This window comes from Montipora capricornis, chromosome 3 (genome assembly GCF_036669925.1).
Source record: "Montipora capricornis isolate CH-2021 chromosome 3, ASM3666992v2, whole genome shotgun sequence".
NCBI lineage: Eukaryota > Metazoa > Cnidaria > Anthozoa > Scleractinia > Acroporidae > Montipora > Montipora capricornis.
The window spans coordinates 55,994,082-56,007,341 of NC_090885.1; the positions used below are offsets into that span (position 1 = coordinate 55,994,082).

At 38.9% G+C, this 13,260-nt stretch overlaps 3 protein-coding genes across 3 annotated transcripts in view; 1 reads left to right on the forward strand and 2 right to left on the reverse strand.

The window, feature by feature from the left end:
• Nucleotides 1-4,687: 4,687 nt before the first annotated feature.
• On the reverse strand, nucleotides 4,688-6,110 carry LOC138040611 (uncharacterized). The gene is made up of 2 exons (XM_068886307.1): nucleotides 5,659-6,110; nucleotides 4,688-5,306 (listed from the first exon to the last, which is right to left on the reverse strand). Exons 1-2 carry the CDS (start codon nucleotides 6,108-6,110, stop codon nucleotides 4,688-4,690), a joined length of 1,071 nt encoding a protein of 356 aa, XP_068742408.1.
• A 473-nt stretch (nucleotides 6,111-6,583) lies between these two features.
• LOC138040612 (adenosine receptor A3-like) lies at nucleotides 6,584-7,387 on the reverse strand. The gene has a single exon (XM_068886308.1). It carries the CDS (start codon nucleotides 7,256-7,258, stop codon nucleotides 6,584-6,586), a length of 675 nt encoding a protein of 224 aa, XP_068742409.1. The 5' UTR covers nucleotides 7,259-7,387.
• A 5,717-nt stretch (nucleotides 7,388-13,104) lies between these two features.
• Nucleotides 13,105-13,260, forward strand: part of LOC138040613 (uncharacterized) — a 2,319-nt gene continuing 2,163 nt past the window's right edge. Inside the window, exon 1 of the mRNA XM_068886309.1 lies at nucleotides 13,105-13,260. This exon is cut by the window's right edge and continues 332 nt beyond it. Coding sequence (XP_068742410.1) covers nucleotides 13,105-13,260 — 156 coding nt within the window.

The window sequence follows — 13,260 nt, forward strand, 5'->3', positions numbered from 1 at the left end:
GCGTAAAACATCGTTAACCAAACACGAAACGTTTTACAGTTTCAATGTTTTACTGAATGTTTGACAGCCAAATTTACCCAACTCAATAAAAAACGTTAAAGCACTACCAAACAGAGTGACCAAAAGGCTGTGGTCACCCTCGCAACACTTCACCTGTTTGGACAGGGCTTAACGTATTTTGCATTAGGCCAATTATAAACAATTATTAGATGAGGTTTTTGTGGTATCTAGAATAATAAAGGTGGAGGTAGGGGTTATCGGCTGAGGCTGATAACCCTTACCGAGACCTTGATTATTCTGGATATCACAAAAACAGAATGTAATAATTGTTTTATTATACATTGAACAAAAAACAAATGATCACAACTGTGACTGGAGCTGATAATATATTTCTAAAAATATCCAAATCAGCGCCACATAGTTCGACTGACAAAACATTCTAAGCCTTAGACAATATGTGAAAAATTGAAAAAAAGCTGGTTGAGAAAGTAAATAGCAATAAATAGGCCTAACTGAAGAACTCATATTTTTGCTTCTTCACTGACGGCAAGCAACAGAAAGCGCGCGAAGTTGACATGATTACCCTTACAAATCATGCACCGCGGTCATACATGGGATGATTACCCGTGACCTTGAGTGTCCTTGACATGATTATTGTATAATTTGCAGCTTGATGGCGTCACAGGCGCTGATTTCGAAAATTCACTCTACGCTTTCGACCAATCAGAAAACAAATGGTGACTTCAATGTATAATAATAACAATAATCTTGTCATTGAAGTGTCGATCTCCTTTTCCAAGAATTCAAGTGGTTGGAATTACGTTTTTTTTTCAACGAGGGTCATAGAGGTGTGTCGTTTGATAAGCAAATTTGGGAAGCTACCCTTCATAAAGTAAAATTTTACCACTTTTGGCAATGGTTTTCACTGATTTGTTGACACAGGCATCGCGCCTTTTGATTGATTACTTTATAAACAGACGTGCCGATTCATATATTTGCCGCCTGTATTTTCCCCTTGTGAAAGATTTGTTAATTAAAAGCCGGAATATGTCCATTCTTTGATTGCACTCTCGTGAGATAACGGCCATGTTAGTGCCAAAACAGAAGAAAAATGTAGCTCACGTTTTGCATAACAATAGTGTCAAATTCCCAAAAGACTGTTCTGCTTTTGTTATTTCCACCAACATGGCTGCCGTGACGTAAGGTGCTATCAAGGTTCAGAAGCAGGTGTATAGGCCACTTCGGAAAATACCATAATACTCTTTGTTTGTCCCCCCAAATTTTGCATAAGCATTTATTTTGTTTTCTCTTGGGACCATTGTAAGTCCCAAGAGAAACTGGAAACAAAGCTTATGCAAAATTTGGAGGGACAAACAAAGATTATTATGGTATTTTCCAAAGTGGCCTATTGACAGTCTTCTTGCATAAAGAGACAAACAAATCCGGCGTTAATTGAATTTTTCTGAATTTTTTTCGACTGTATCATTTTAAACAATTTTTTAAAGGGAATTTGTAAAATATAATTTGCAAATGAAGATTGTAAAACGAGCAAAAAGAGAATACGATTATGGTTTCTTTGAATCGTATGTAAAATATGAAGCAATTGCAACTTCTTAATTACACTCGAGCTAAGATTTGCCTGGCGAACATTAACAACAAGCTCAATTAAGCTGAATTTTGGAGTTTTGATCCGACAAACTCTGTGTTACACTGATGAATTGTTGTTGACTATAAAAGTAGACTACACTAATAACAGTGTAATAGTCATAGTTATCTGTCAGCCAAATTATAATTCTTTCATTGCACAAAGACTGAGGCCAATTCCAACTTCATTGCTCGAACTGTTACTTCCAGGCATTTTGCACTACACGTTTAAAAAAAACTTTCATGAAGCGTACTTAATGTTTGCAACAATAGGCTTGATCAGTTTAGAATAACATAAGGCTGTAGTCGCCAAATTAAAATAACAATAATAAAAAGTAATTGAGTCTCGGCCTAAAATTCCATCCAAAAAAGATAGTGAATGGCGACCGATACACTGTTAATTTGAGTAGTATTGCAATAGACTGCGTTTCATCCGTGAAAATTTATGTAGTGATGGCCGAGATATAAACAGATTCGTCAAACTATAGAATAACACACTCAATTTAATTCACAAACACGCCATGCTTCTCCACTTCTGTACATTATGTAGCAATCACCTATCTCTTAAGCTAAACACTACATTCCCTTCCTTTGTGAAAACAGAACTCAACTTATGACAAGCAATAAAATGTTCAAAACGCTTAACACAGTCTATTGTCCCGAGATTCATAAACAATCTCAACAATCTCAAAACTTGCTTTTTGTCTAACAGTCTCAACAGTCTTTTTAAAACTATTCACTTTTCCAGAACAAAGTCCTTAAACTTAGCTGGCATCCGTATAGTTCGGTTTGGCCTTTTCCGTGGCTCTGTGGTTTCTGAGTTTTCTGAGGTACCTATAGGTAAGGGTGAGATCATCGGACTTGCTGGGGTTTCAGCTCCCACATAAATCTCCGGCTTCTCTGGGGCTTTATAAGGTTTAACAAAAGAACTATTTCTCCGGTCTACTACACCTTCGGTTGATTTCAAGGTTAGTTCTTCTCCCTCATTTGTCTGATCAGTGTAAGGCTCAGTCTCAAAGTTGGGAGTTAACTTTCCGAATGACTTGCTGTTCTTGACAAGGACTTTATCTTTAGGAGTAATAAAGTTACCAAGAGCGTGTCGCCGTTTGTCAGCATACACTTTGCCAGCAAGCTTCTGATTCCAGTCGCGATCTCTGATGCCTTCATCCAGAACAGTCTTATTGGCACGTAGTTCCGGTAACTCGGTTTTAAGTTCTCTTCCAAACATTAAAATTGCTGGGGTTGCTCCTGTGCTGCTGTGGGGGCTTGTTCTGTATGCTAACAGGAATTTGTTCAATTCTTCTTTCCACTTTTCTCTTCTGCTTCAGCTATTTTGAGTGACTTCAACAACGTTCGGTTCTGGCGCTCTACTTCCCCATTTGCTTGGGGCCAGAGGGGTGTGGATTTTCGATGTTCAATCCCATGTTCAGTTTGAAAAGCTTAGCATTCTTCGGATACAAATTGAGGAGCATTATCCGACTTAAGACTGAATGGGTAGCCATACCGTGTAAATATGGGCGTTAGCCCTTAAATCATCTTTTGAGAGGTGGTTGTGCGCATGACAACTATTTCAAAGAAACGGCTGTAGTAATGCACTACTAAAAGTAGGTTTTCTCCAGAAGGAAATGGACCTAAGACATCGATGGCTACATCTTGCCACGGTCCGGAAGGTGGTTCTACGCGCTGCATTGGTTCAGGTGGACAAAGTTCTCCCACTACTTGGCATCCCGGGCAGCTTCTGCAAACGTTCTCCGCATCAAAGTCTATTTTGGGCCACCAAACTTTCGTTCTCAACTGGGTTTTCATCTTTATAATACATTGATGCCCCTCTTGTGCTAAAAGCAGTAGTTCATGACTAACTTTCCTATTGCGCAAAGTTCATTCTTCACACTAAGGTAATGAGGCATTTTGCATTGAGACCAGTCACCACTTTGTAGGTAGTATGTAACACCACACAGTTCCGGATCATTTTTTGGATCTCTTTCAACTTCTCTTGCAGTCATAGCCATTGGCGTACTTTCTTGTACAATAACTCTAACAAAGTCAGCTTCCTCGCCACTGGGATCTTTCTGGTAGATAGAATTTAACTTTGAAAGGGCGTCAGCGATGTTGGTCTTACCAGGACGGTTAATCACTTTGAAATTGCACCCCAGCAAACGAAGGACCCATCGTTCTATTCGTGCAGACGGCTTAGAGGACGTGTTATAGATGTGCTTCAGAGGTTTATGATCGGTCTCTAGTTCAAATTCTCGACCATAAACATACAGCTTGAACCTCTCGCAAGCCCATGCCAACGCAAGACCTTCCTTTTCTGTGTGGGAATAGCGCCTTTCCACGTCGGTAAGATTTCGCGATGCATAGGAGATCACCCTCCACATGCCATCTTGTAGCTGAGTGAAAACAGCTCCTATACCTGTGGGACCTGCGTCGGCTACTATTCGCGTTCTGCATTCATTCTTGAAGTAGGCGAGTGTATCTGCTTGGGTTAGCAGATCTTTCAACTTCCGGAAGGATTTCTCTTGGGCGTCTTCCCACATGAAATATTGATCCATTCTTGCAAGGATTCTGAGCGGTTCGGCGACCTGGGTGTAATCTGGCAGGAACTTGGCACAGTATTGTACTAGCCCTAAAAACGATCTGACGTCTGCGGTATTCTGTGGTGGCTTGGCATTTTGAATTGCAGACACCTTCTCTTCACTTGGTGAAATTCCTTGTTTGCTCAAGTCATGTCCAAGGAACGTTAATTTTGGAAGTCTGAACTGGCACTTCTTCTCATTCAAGGTCAATCCACACTTTCTGAGACGGCACAGAACATCTAGCAGATTCTCATCATGTTCCTGGATTCCACATCCGTGGATGATTAAGTCGTCAACAATATTTTTAATTCCTTTGCAGCCAATCAGAGCATCTTTGAAAATCTTCTGATATTTCTCTGGAGCTGAGGTTATTCCAAACATTAACCTCTTGTAACGAAAAAGACCCCTGTGTGTAATGAAGGTAGTAATCTGAGTGATTCTGCATAGAGCTCTACTTGATGGAAGCCCTATTTCAAGTCCAATTTACTGAAAACAGTAGACCCATTTAAATCGTGCAGGACTTCCTCGTTGGTAGGAATAGGGTGGCTCTCCCTTTCAATTGCTTCATTAGCTCTTCTCATATCGACACAGATGCGAATATCCCCATCTGGTTTCGGGACAACCACAAGAGGTGAAACCCATCCTGTAGGGCCGTTGGGTACTTCTTCGATTATGTCTTCCTTTAGTAATTCATCTAATTCCTTGTCGACTTTCTCTCTTAGACCAACTGGTAATCTTCTGACAGGTTGTGCAACAGGTTTTACATCTTTGTTCACATGTAATTTCAGCTGGTAATCTTTCAATTTACCCACTCCCGTGAAAACATCAGGAAAGTTTTTAACAATGTCCACAGATGTCCCTTCACTTGTGATAGAGTATGCTTGGGGTGAGTTAGGAGGGCCAACTCTTAGCACGTTCAATTTTTCTGCCGTATCCCTTCCAAGCAAAGCTCTGCCATGGCTTTCCGCAGCGGTAAACGCGGCTACACACCTCTCTCCAGACGCCGCACAATAAACTTCACTCTCAAATGTTCCAACTACCTCAATGGGTTCACTTTGGCCGTAAGCAAACAGCTTCCTTTCGCACCTTTGGGATCTGCATTTCACACCTTCCTATTTTAAACTTTCCCACGTGTCACGATCCACAATATTGCATGTTGCTCCTGAGTTAATAAAGACATCCTTAAGCTGCACACCCCCAATGCACAATCAGCAATTCCACTCAAGTCACCGCCACATTTTACAACAAAAGCATAATAATCTTCTTCAGGCTCCTCTGGAATTTCATTAGCACCATCTGAAGGCTATTTTTCACCTGGACGTTTCTTCTCTACCTTAGGGTTACATTTGTTACAGGCTTTTCTGAGTGCTGGACAACTCCTGTCTCGTTCAGAATGACCAGTTCTGCAACAACGGGTGCATTTCCTTTCTTTCAAAACCCTCTTTTCTTCTTTCCTCCTCTCTCCTTTTCTTTCCTTTGATGATCTTTTTGAAACATTCTGTTAACTCGCTCAAGACCTCCCATGGACTGCATTTGAGTGTTGACCGCCCCATGGACTCGTACAGTTTCCTGTAGCACTGTCAAGGTTGTATCACTCGCTTTTTCGAGAAATTTTCGACGAAGCCTTGAATCTTTACATTTTTCAATGATCTGGTCTCGGATGGCTTCATCCGCATTAGCAAAATCACAAGATATGGCTTTCTGGTGTAGTCGGCAAACAAACTGATCGATGGTTTCTCCCTCTGTCTGTTGCATCTGGCGAAATACGTGTCGCTTAAATGGGACGTTGACTTTTGGCGTGAAATAGTTATCCAGAGCTACTAAACAATTGTTAAATGTAGTTTCGTTATCCTCAGGTACTAAAGTGTAGTAAATCTCTTGTAATTCCATACCTCCCGAATGTAACAGCAATGCTATTTTCTGACCTTCATTGGTTACTCCTTTCGAGGCCACATAAAGGTTAAAGGCACGTTTCCATCGTTTCCATCGAACAAAAAGTGAATTTGGCTCTCTCTTTGAGGTAGGCCGTGGATGTATAAGACTTGTTTCACAGTCGCTCCGCCAGGATCAGTGGGAGTCGTTGATGTGGTCGAGCCGCTCGCTTGCTCTCCAGGCGCTGACATTCCGGTTGTTTGGACGAAATAACCGCGCAAATTTTAATCCACAACCACTTTGGTATTCCACTTATCACCGCCCTCGTCGCCAAATGTCTCTTAAGCTAAACACCACAATTTACTATGCTGTGAGTTAATTGATGATGATTTTACTGAACTATATTTTCTACCTAGAAAATAGATTTAAAATAAGATTTACGGTTTAACAGTTTTGTCCTCTAGTGCGACTTGGCCCTTAGTCGAAGTTGCTTATCTACCAAAGTAATTGTAACAGACAAGCAAAATATCGATGACAGATTGTCGTATGTCCCTCATCTTCCAGCAGTAAATTAATGGATTCAGAGATGAATTGAGCAGCACCAAAGTCCAAAAGTAATATCTGAAATGGAGTATGGTCTTGCTACTAGGTCCAGATTTTATCCGAACAATATTAATGCAGATGTTAGGTAAGTAACAAACTACGAAGACCAAGTAGACGCAAAATGTGCTTCCTGCTAATTTAAAGCGCCTCGCAGCATTTGCTCTTTCTCTCCCATTCTGCTCTCGAACTTGCAGCACTTGAATTTGTTTTCGGTGCCGTCTAACTGTTAAATAGATTTTGCAATAAAGAATCGAGATGATTATGAGGCAAAGTATTGCGCAAACTGTTTGACTTTTTAATGCTCTTGTCATTCGCTCCTGCGTGAACCACAAACCAACTGTCGAGAGAAATGCACTGACCAAGAACAATAAGATCACCACAAAAACCGCACGACTATGAGTCACAATTTCTTGATATCTGAGGTGAAAAGTAATTGCTAAGAATCTGTCAACTGTTAAAGCCAACACACTTAGGAACGAGGCGTAGAAGAAGAAATAACTAGTGACTACAAATGCAATGTACATGTTCTCTAAAGTTGTGCTGTTTTGCGACGGTGCAATCATAAGTGCGACATATAGAGGGTGGACAATCAACCCAACACAAAGATCAGAAACAGCCAAGCTCAAGTGAAAGGCTTTTAACGGCTTTGGTAACGAAGAAGTTCGCCTTATCGCTTGAATTGTAATACTGTTCAAAATGGTCGCTGTCAAACATAGAAGAGCGTTGAAGACTCCATTAACAATGAACGTGAAGTAAAATTCATCGGCCTGTTCATCGCCGAAATGATACGATATGAAACGATTGAAGCAACAACGTATTCAGGTTGGTGCTTTGGAGGTGAGGATCTCAGATTGATGTTATCCTTGGCTGTTGGAGCAGTGGTTAAGTTTAACTTTTGCGTTTCAATCATAACATTCATCAACTAAGGACTGTAATTACATGCTCGTACTGTCAGTTGATCGTAAAGTTTGGTCTTGGAAGCAACAGAAAAATTGAATTCATGATTTGAATTATAAAGTTTTTAATGACGACAAATATTTCAAAGGACTTTAAATTAATTTTGAGTGACATGTCAAAATAGTCCAGAGGCACAATAAATCAATTTGAAATATTTTTTAAAACACGGTTTACAACGGCCACCATCATGCAATTAAAAAATGGAAAATTATTTCTTAACTTTCAAGCTACCGTGTTTTGCCTGGGACTCACTTTTCTCAACACAAACGGTGAATTGGTTGTTTTCTGATTTTAAAGCAAAAAATTTTTAAGTTTCATACTTATGGAACTCAATAACTGAGGAATAAAACTCAACAGCTAGTACACCTTCGAACATCTGCTTTTCTAATTCTCCGGTTAAACATGAAACGTTAGTGATGTATTGGTGTATTTGTTAATTTAAACACAGGCAAATTATTTCTTAACTTTCAGCTACGGTGATGCAACTTGTTTTCCCTGGCATACACTTTTCTCAACAGCAACGGTGAATTGGTTCTTTTCTGATTTTAAAGCAAACCATTTTTAAGTTTTTATTATACTTATGGAACTCGAAAACTGAGGAATAAAACTCAACAGCTAGTACACCTTCGAACATCTGCTTCCCTAATTCTCAGGTTAAACATGAAACGTTAGTGATGTATTGGTGTATTTGTTTATTTAAACACAAATTATTTCTTAACTTTCAGGCTACCGAGATGCAACTTGTTTTGCCTGTCATACACTTTTCTCAACAGCAACGGTGAATTGGTTCTTTTCTGATTTTAAAGCAAACCTTTTTAAGTTGTATACTTATGGTACTCGATAACTGAGGAATAAAACTCAACAGCTAGTACACCTTCGAACATCTGCTTCCCTAATTCTCAGGTTAAACATCAAACGTTAGTGATGTATTGGTGTATCTGTTAATTTAAACACAGGCAAATTATTTCTTAACTTTCAGCTACGGTGATGCAACTTGTTTTCCCTGGCATACACTTTTCTCAACAGCAACGGTGAATTGGCTCTTTTCTGATTTTAAAGCAAACCATTTTTAAGTTTTATACTTATGGAACTCGAAAACTGAGGAATAAAACTCAACAGCTGGTACACCTTCGAACATCTGCTTCCCTAATTCTCAGGTTAAACATGAAACGTTAGTGATGTATTGGTGTATTTGTTAATTTAAACACAGGCAAATTATTTCTTAAGTTTCAGCTACCGACATGCAACTTGTTTTGCCTGGCATACAATTTTCTTTAAAGCAACGGTAAATTGGTTCTTTTCTGATTTTAAAGCAAACCTTTTTATACTTATGGTACTCGATAAGTGAGGAATAAAACTCAACAGCTAGTACACCTTTGAACATCTGCTTCCCTAATTCTCAGGTTAAACAGGAAACGTTCAGTAGTGATGTTTGGTGTATTTGTTAATTTAAACACAAATTATTTCTTAACTTTTAGGCTACCGAGATGCAACTTGTTTTGCCTGTCATACAGTTTTCTTAACAGCAACGGTGAATTGGTTCTTTTCTGATTTTAAAGCAAACCTTTTTAAGTTGTATACTTATGGTACTCGATAACTGAGGAATAAAACTCAACAGCTAGTACACCTTCGAACATCTGCTTCCCTAATTCTCAGGTTAAACATCAAACGTTAGTGATGTATTGGTGAATTTGTTTATTTAAACACAAATTATTTCTTAACTTTCAGGCTACCGAGATGCAACTTGTTTTGCCTGTCATACACTTTTCTCAACAGCAACGGTGAATTGGTTCTTTTCTGATTTTAAAGCAAACCATTTTCAAGTTGTATACTTATGGAACTTGATAAGTGAGGAATAAAACTCCGCAGCTAGTACACCTTCGAACATCTGCTTCCCCAATTCTCACGTTAAACATGAAACGTTCAGTAGTGATGTATTGGTGTATTTGTTAATTTAAACACAAATTATTTGTTAACTTTCAGGCTACCGAGATGCAACTTGTTTTGCCTGTCATACACTTTTCTCAACAGCAACGTTGAATTGGTTCGTTTCTCATTTTAAAGCAAACCATTTTTAAGTTTTACACTTATGGAACTCGATAACTGAGGAATAAAACTTAACAGCTAGTACACCTTCGAACGTCTGCTTTCCTAATTCTCAGGTTAAACATGAAACGTTAGTGATGTATTGGTGTATTTCTTAATTTAAAGACAGGCAAATTATTTCTTAACTTTCAGCTACCGAGATGCAACTTGTTTTGCCTGGCATACAATTTTCTCAAAAGCAACGGTGAATTAGTTCTTTTCTGCTTTTAAAACAAACCATTTTTAAGTTGCATACTTATGGAACTCGATAAGTGAAAAATAAAACTCAACAGCTATTACACCTTCGAACGTCTGTTTCTCGAATTGTCCGGTTAAACATGAAACGTTGAGGTTTTGGTGTATTTGTTAATTTAAACACAAATTATTTCTTAACTTTCAGGCTACGGAGATGCAACTTGTTTTGCCTAGCATACACTTTTCTCAACAGCAACGGTGAATTGGTTATTTCCTGATTTTAAAGCAAACCAATTTTAAGTTTTATACTTATGGAATTCGATAACTGAGGAATAAAACTCAACAGCTAGTACACCTTCGAACGTCTCCTTCCCCAATTCTCAAGTTAAACATAAAACGTTCAGTAGTGATGTATTGGTGTATTTGTTAATTTAAACACAAATTATTTCTTAACTTTCAGGCTACCGAGATGCAACTTGTTTTGCCTGTCATACAGTTTTCTCAACAGCAACGGTGAATTGGTTCTTTTCTGATTTTAAAACAAACCATTTTTAAGTTGTATACTTATGGAACTCGATAACTGAGGAATAAAACTCAACAGCTGTTACACCTTCGAACGTCTGCTTCCCTAAATGTCCAGTTAAACATGAAACGTTAGTGATGTATTGGTGTATTTGTTAATTTAAACACAGGCAAATTATTTCTTAACTTTCAGCTACCGAGATGCAACTTGTTTTGCCTGTCATACAGTTTTCTCAACAGCAACGGTGAATTGGTTCTTTTTTGATTTTAAAGCAAACCATTTTCAACTTGTATACTTATGGAACTCGATAAGTGAGGAATAAAACTCAACAGCTAGCACACCTTCGAACGTCTGCTTTCCCAATTCTCAGGTTAAACATGAAACGTTCAGTAGTGATGTATTGGTGTATTTGTTAATTTAAACACAAATTATTTCTTAACATTCAGGCTACCGAGAGGCAACTTTTTATTCCTGTCATACACTTTTCTCAACAGCAACGGTGAAGTGGTTCTTTTCTGATTTTAAAGCAAACCATTTTTAAGTTTTACACTTATGGAACTCGATAACTGAGGAATAAAACTCAACAGCTAGTACACCTTCGAACATCTGCTTTCCTAATTCTCCGGTTAAACATGAAACGTTAGGAATGTATTGGTGTAGTTTTTAATTTAAACAGAAGCAAATTATTTCTTAACTTTAAGGCTATCGAGATGCATCTTGTTTTGCCTGTCATACACTTTTCTCAACAGCAACGATGAATTGGTTCTTTTCTGATTTTAAGGCAAACTATTTTTAAGTTGTATACTTATGGAACTCGATAAGTGAGGAATAAAACTCAACAGCTATTACACCTTCGAACGTCTGCTTCCTTAATTGTCTGGTTAAAGATGAAACGTTAGTGATGTTTTGGTGTATTTGCTAATTTAAACACAAACTATTTCTTAACTTTCAGGCTACCGAGATGCAACTTGTTTTGCCTATCATACACTTTTCTCAACAGTAACGGTGAATTGGTTCTTTTCTGATTTTAAAACAAACCATTTTTAAGTTGTATACTTATGGTACTCGATAACTGAGGAATAAAACTCAACAGCCAGTACACCTTCGAATGTCTGCTTTCCTAATTCTCAGGTTAAACATGAAACGTTAGTGATGTATTGGTGTATTTGTTGAATTTAAACACAGGCAAATTATTTCTTAACTTTCAGCTACCGAGATGCAACTTGTTTTGCCTGGCATACACTTTTCTAAACAGCAACGGTCAATTGGTTCTTTTCTGAATTTAAAGCAAACTATTTTTAAGTTGTATACTTATGGAACTCGATAGCTAAGGAACTGGGAAATTTAGAATGCCCAATTGCATTCTCGATCTCAGAGCTGCGATTGTCTTGGCCAGCGCCGCAGAGCGAGAGCTCTGGCTGGTCCGCATTCTCGTACCCAGAGCTGCGATCCTCTTGGCCAGCGCCGTGGATCAATCCGTGGCGCTGGCCAAGAGGATCGCAGCTCTGGGTACGAGAATGGCTGGTATTCTTTTTCAAAATGGCGGACCAAGCCAAGATCTCTGTACGGGTCCGCAAATGATCCCAGGACCGCAAAGGATCCCAGAACCGTAAATGATCCTCAAAATGTACCGCAAATGATCCCCATATTTGACTGCAAATGATCCCGGAGCGCAAATGATCCCGAAAAAAAAGTGAGGAATGGCATGGAGGGTGGAATGGTCTGGATAGTGGATTATTGTGAAGAGCGCTTTAAATTATGCATGGATAGGAACCGGTTTCTGCCTCATTATAGTTTAAATTTGCCACATTTAATTATCGGATACAATCATCAACAACTAACTTGGACGCAATAGCCTTTTCCACGGTTAGTTTTTCTCATTTGCATTACAATGTAATCTCTCGTGGATGCAAGGCAATTTCGGGTTAAAACTGCAAAATAGCCCAAAATCGCCTCACATACATGCTAGACTATATTGTAATGCAAATAAGAAAAACTAACCGTAAAAAGGCCTATTCTAAACTATAGTTAATAGATGTAGGATGGTTATGAAACTTGACAAGTTTCTTTGTTTCATGTTTTTGTTCGCTTTTTTGGGCTTGACCCTACACAAAACCGACAAAAACACACCTTTTTCGGCAGGATAACCAATCAAAAGCTTCGACTAATTTATTCGAAATTAACTTGCGAACCAAAAACAAAAGATTGTGCAGGGTCACGGTCGGTTCAACATCAAATTGCGACTGTATTGTTCCTGCTTTTGAAATTCCCAGGGTTTCATAACCAGTCCCTAGATTAACTATGTCTAAACCGATTGTGACCAGGCGCCCGTTTCTCGAGAAGTCGATTGATGACTTTTAGCATGCTTTTTCGAGATAACTAAAAGCGGATTGTGAAACACTTAAACCCTCTCCCTTCTTGAGATAAAGAGGGAATTGTGACATGTGAAAGGTTTAGGGACTTTCGAGAAACGGGCCACTGATCTCTTAGGCTCGATTTCCAGCCGTTTTGTGAGCCCACGTTCCTCGCCCCACACCACGGCTGGATCACTGGTCTACACATTGTATTTTTTGACCAATCACAGCCAAGCCTGCTCAAATCGAGCAGGCTTCCCTATGATTGGTCAATTCTGTCACTCGTCTATCCAACATGGCGGATATTAGTGCCCCTGAGTTTTCTTCTTCTGTAAAGTGTGTGTTAGAGCGATTTCATATCGAGAAATTTAGAGAAACACAACTGGAAGCCATTATTAATTTGTTTCAAGGGAAAGATGTTCTAGTGTTACAGCCTACGGGCTCAGGGAAA

Coding starts and splice junctions, on each gene's coding strand:
- LOC138040612 (XM_068886308.1), bottom strand. CDS start 7,258: ATGATTGCACCGTCGCAAAACAGCACAACTTTAGAGAACATGTACATT.
- LOC138040611 (XM_068886307.1), bottom strand. CDS start 6,110: ATGGAATTACAAGAGATTTACTACACTTTAGTACCTGAGGATAACGAA. Junction 5,307..5,658: donor GGAGGAAAGAAGAAAAGAGG/GTTTTGAAAGAA, acceptor CAGATCCCAAAG/GTGCGAAAGGAAGCTGTTTG.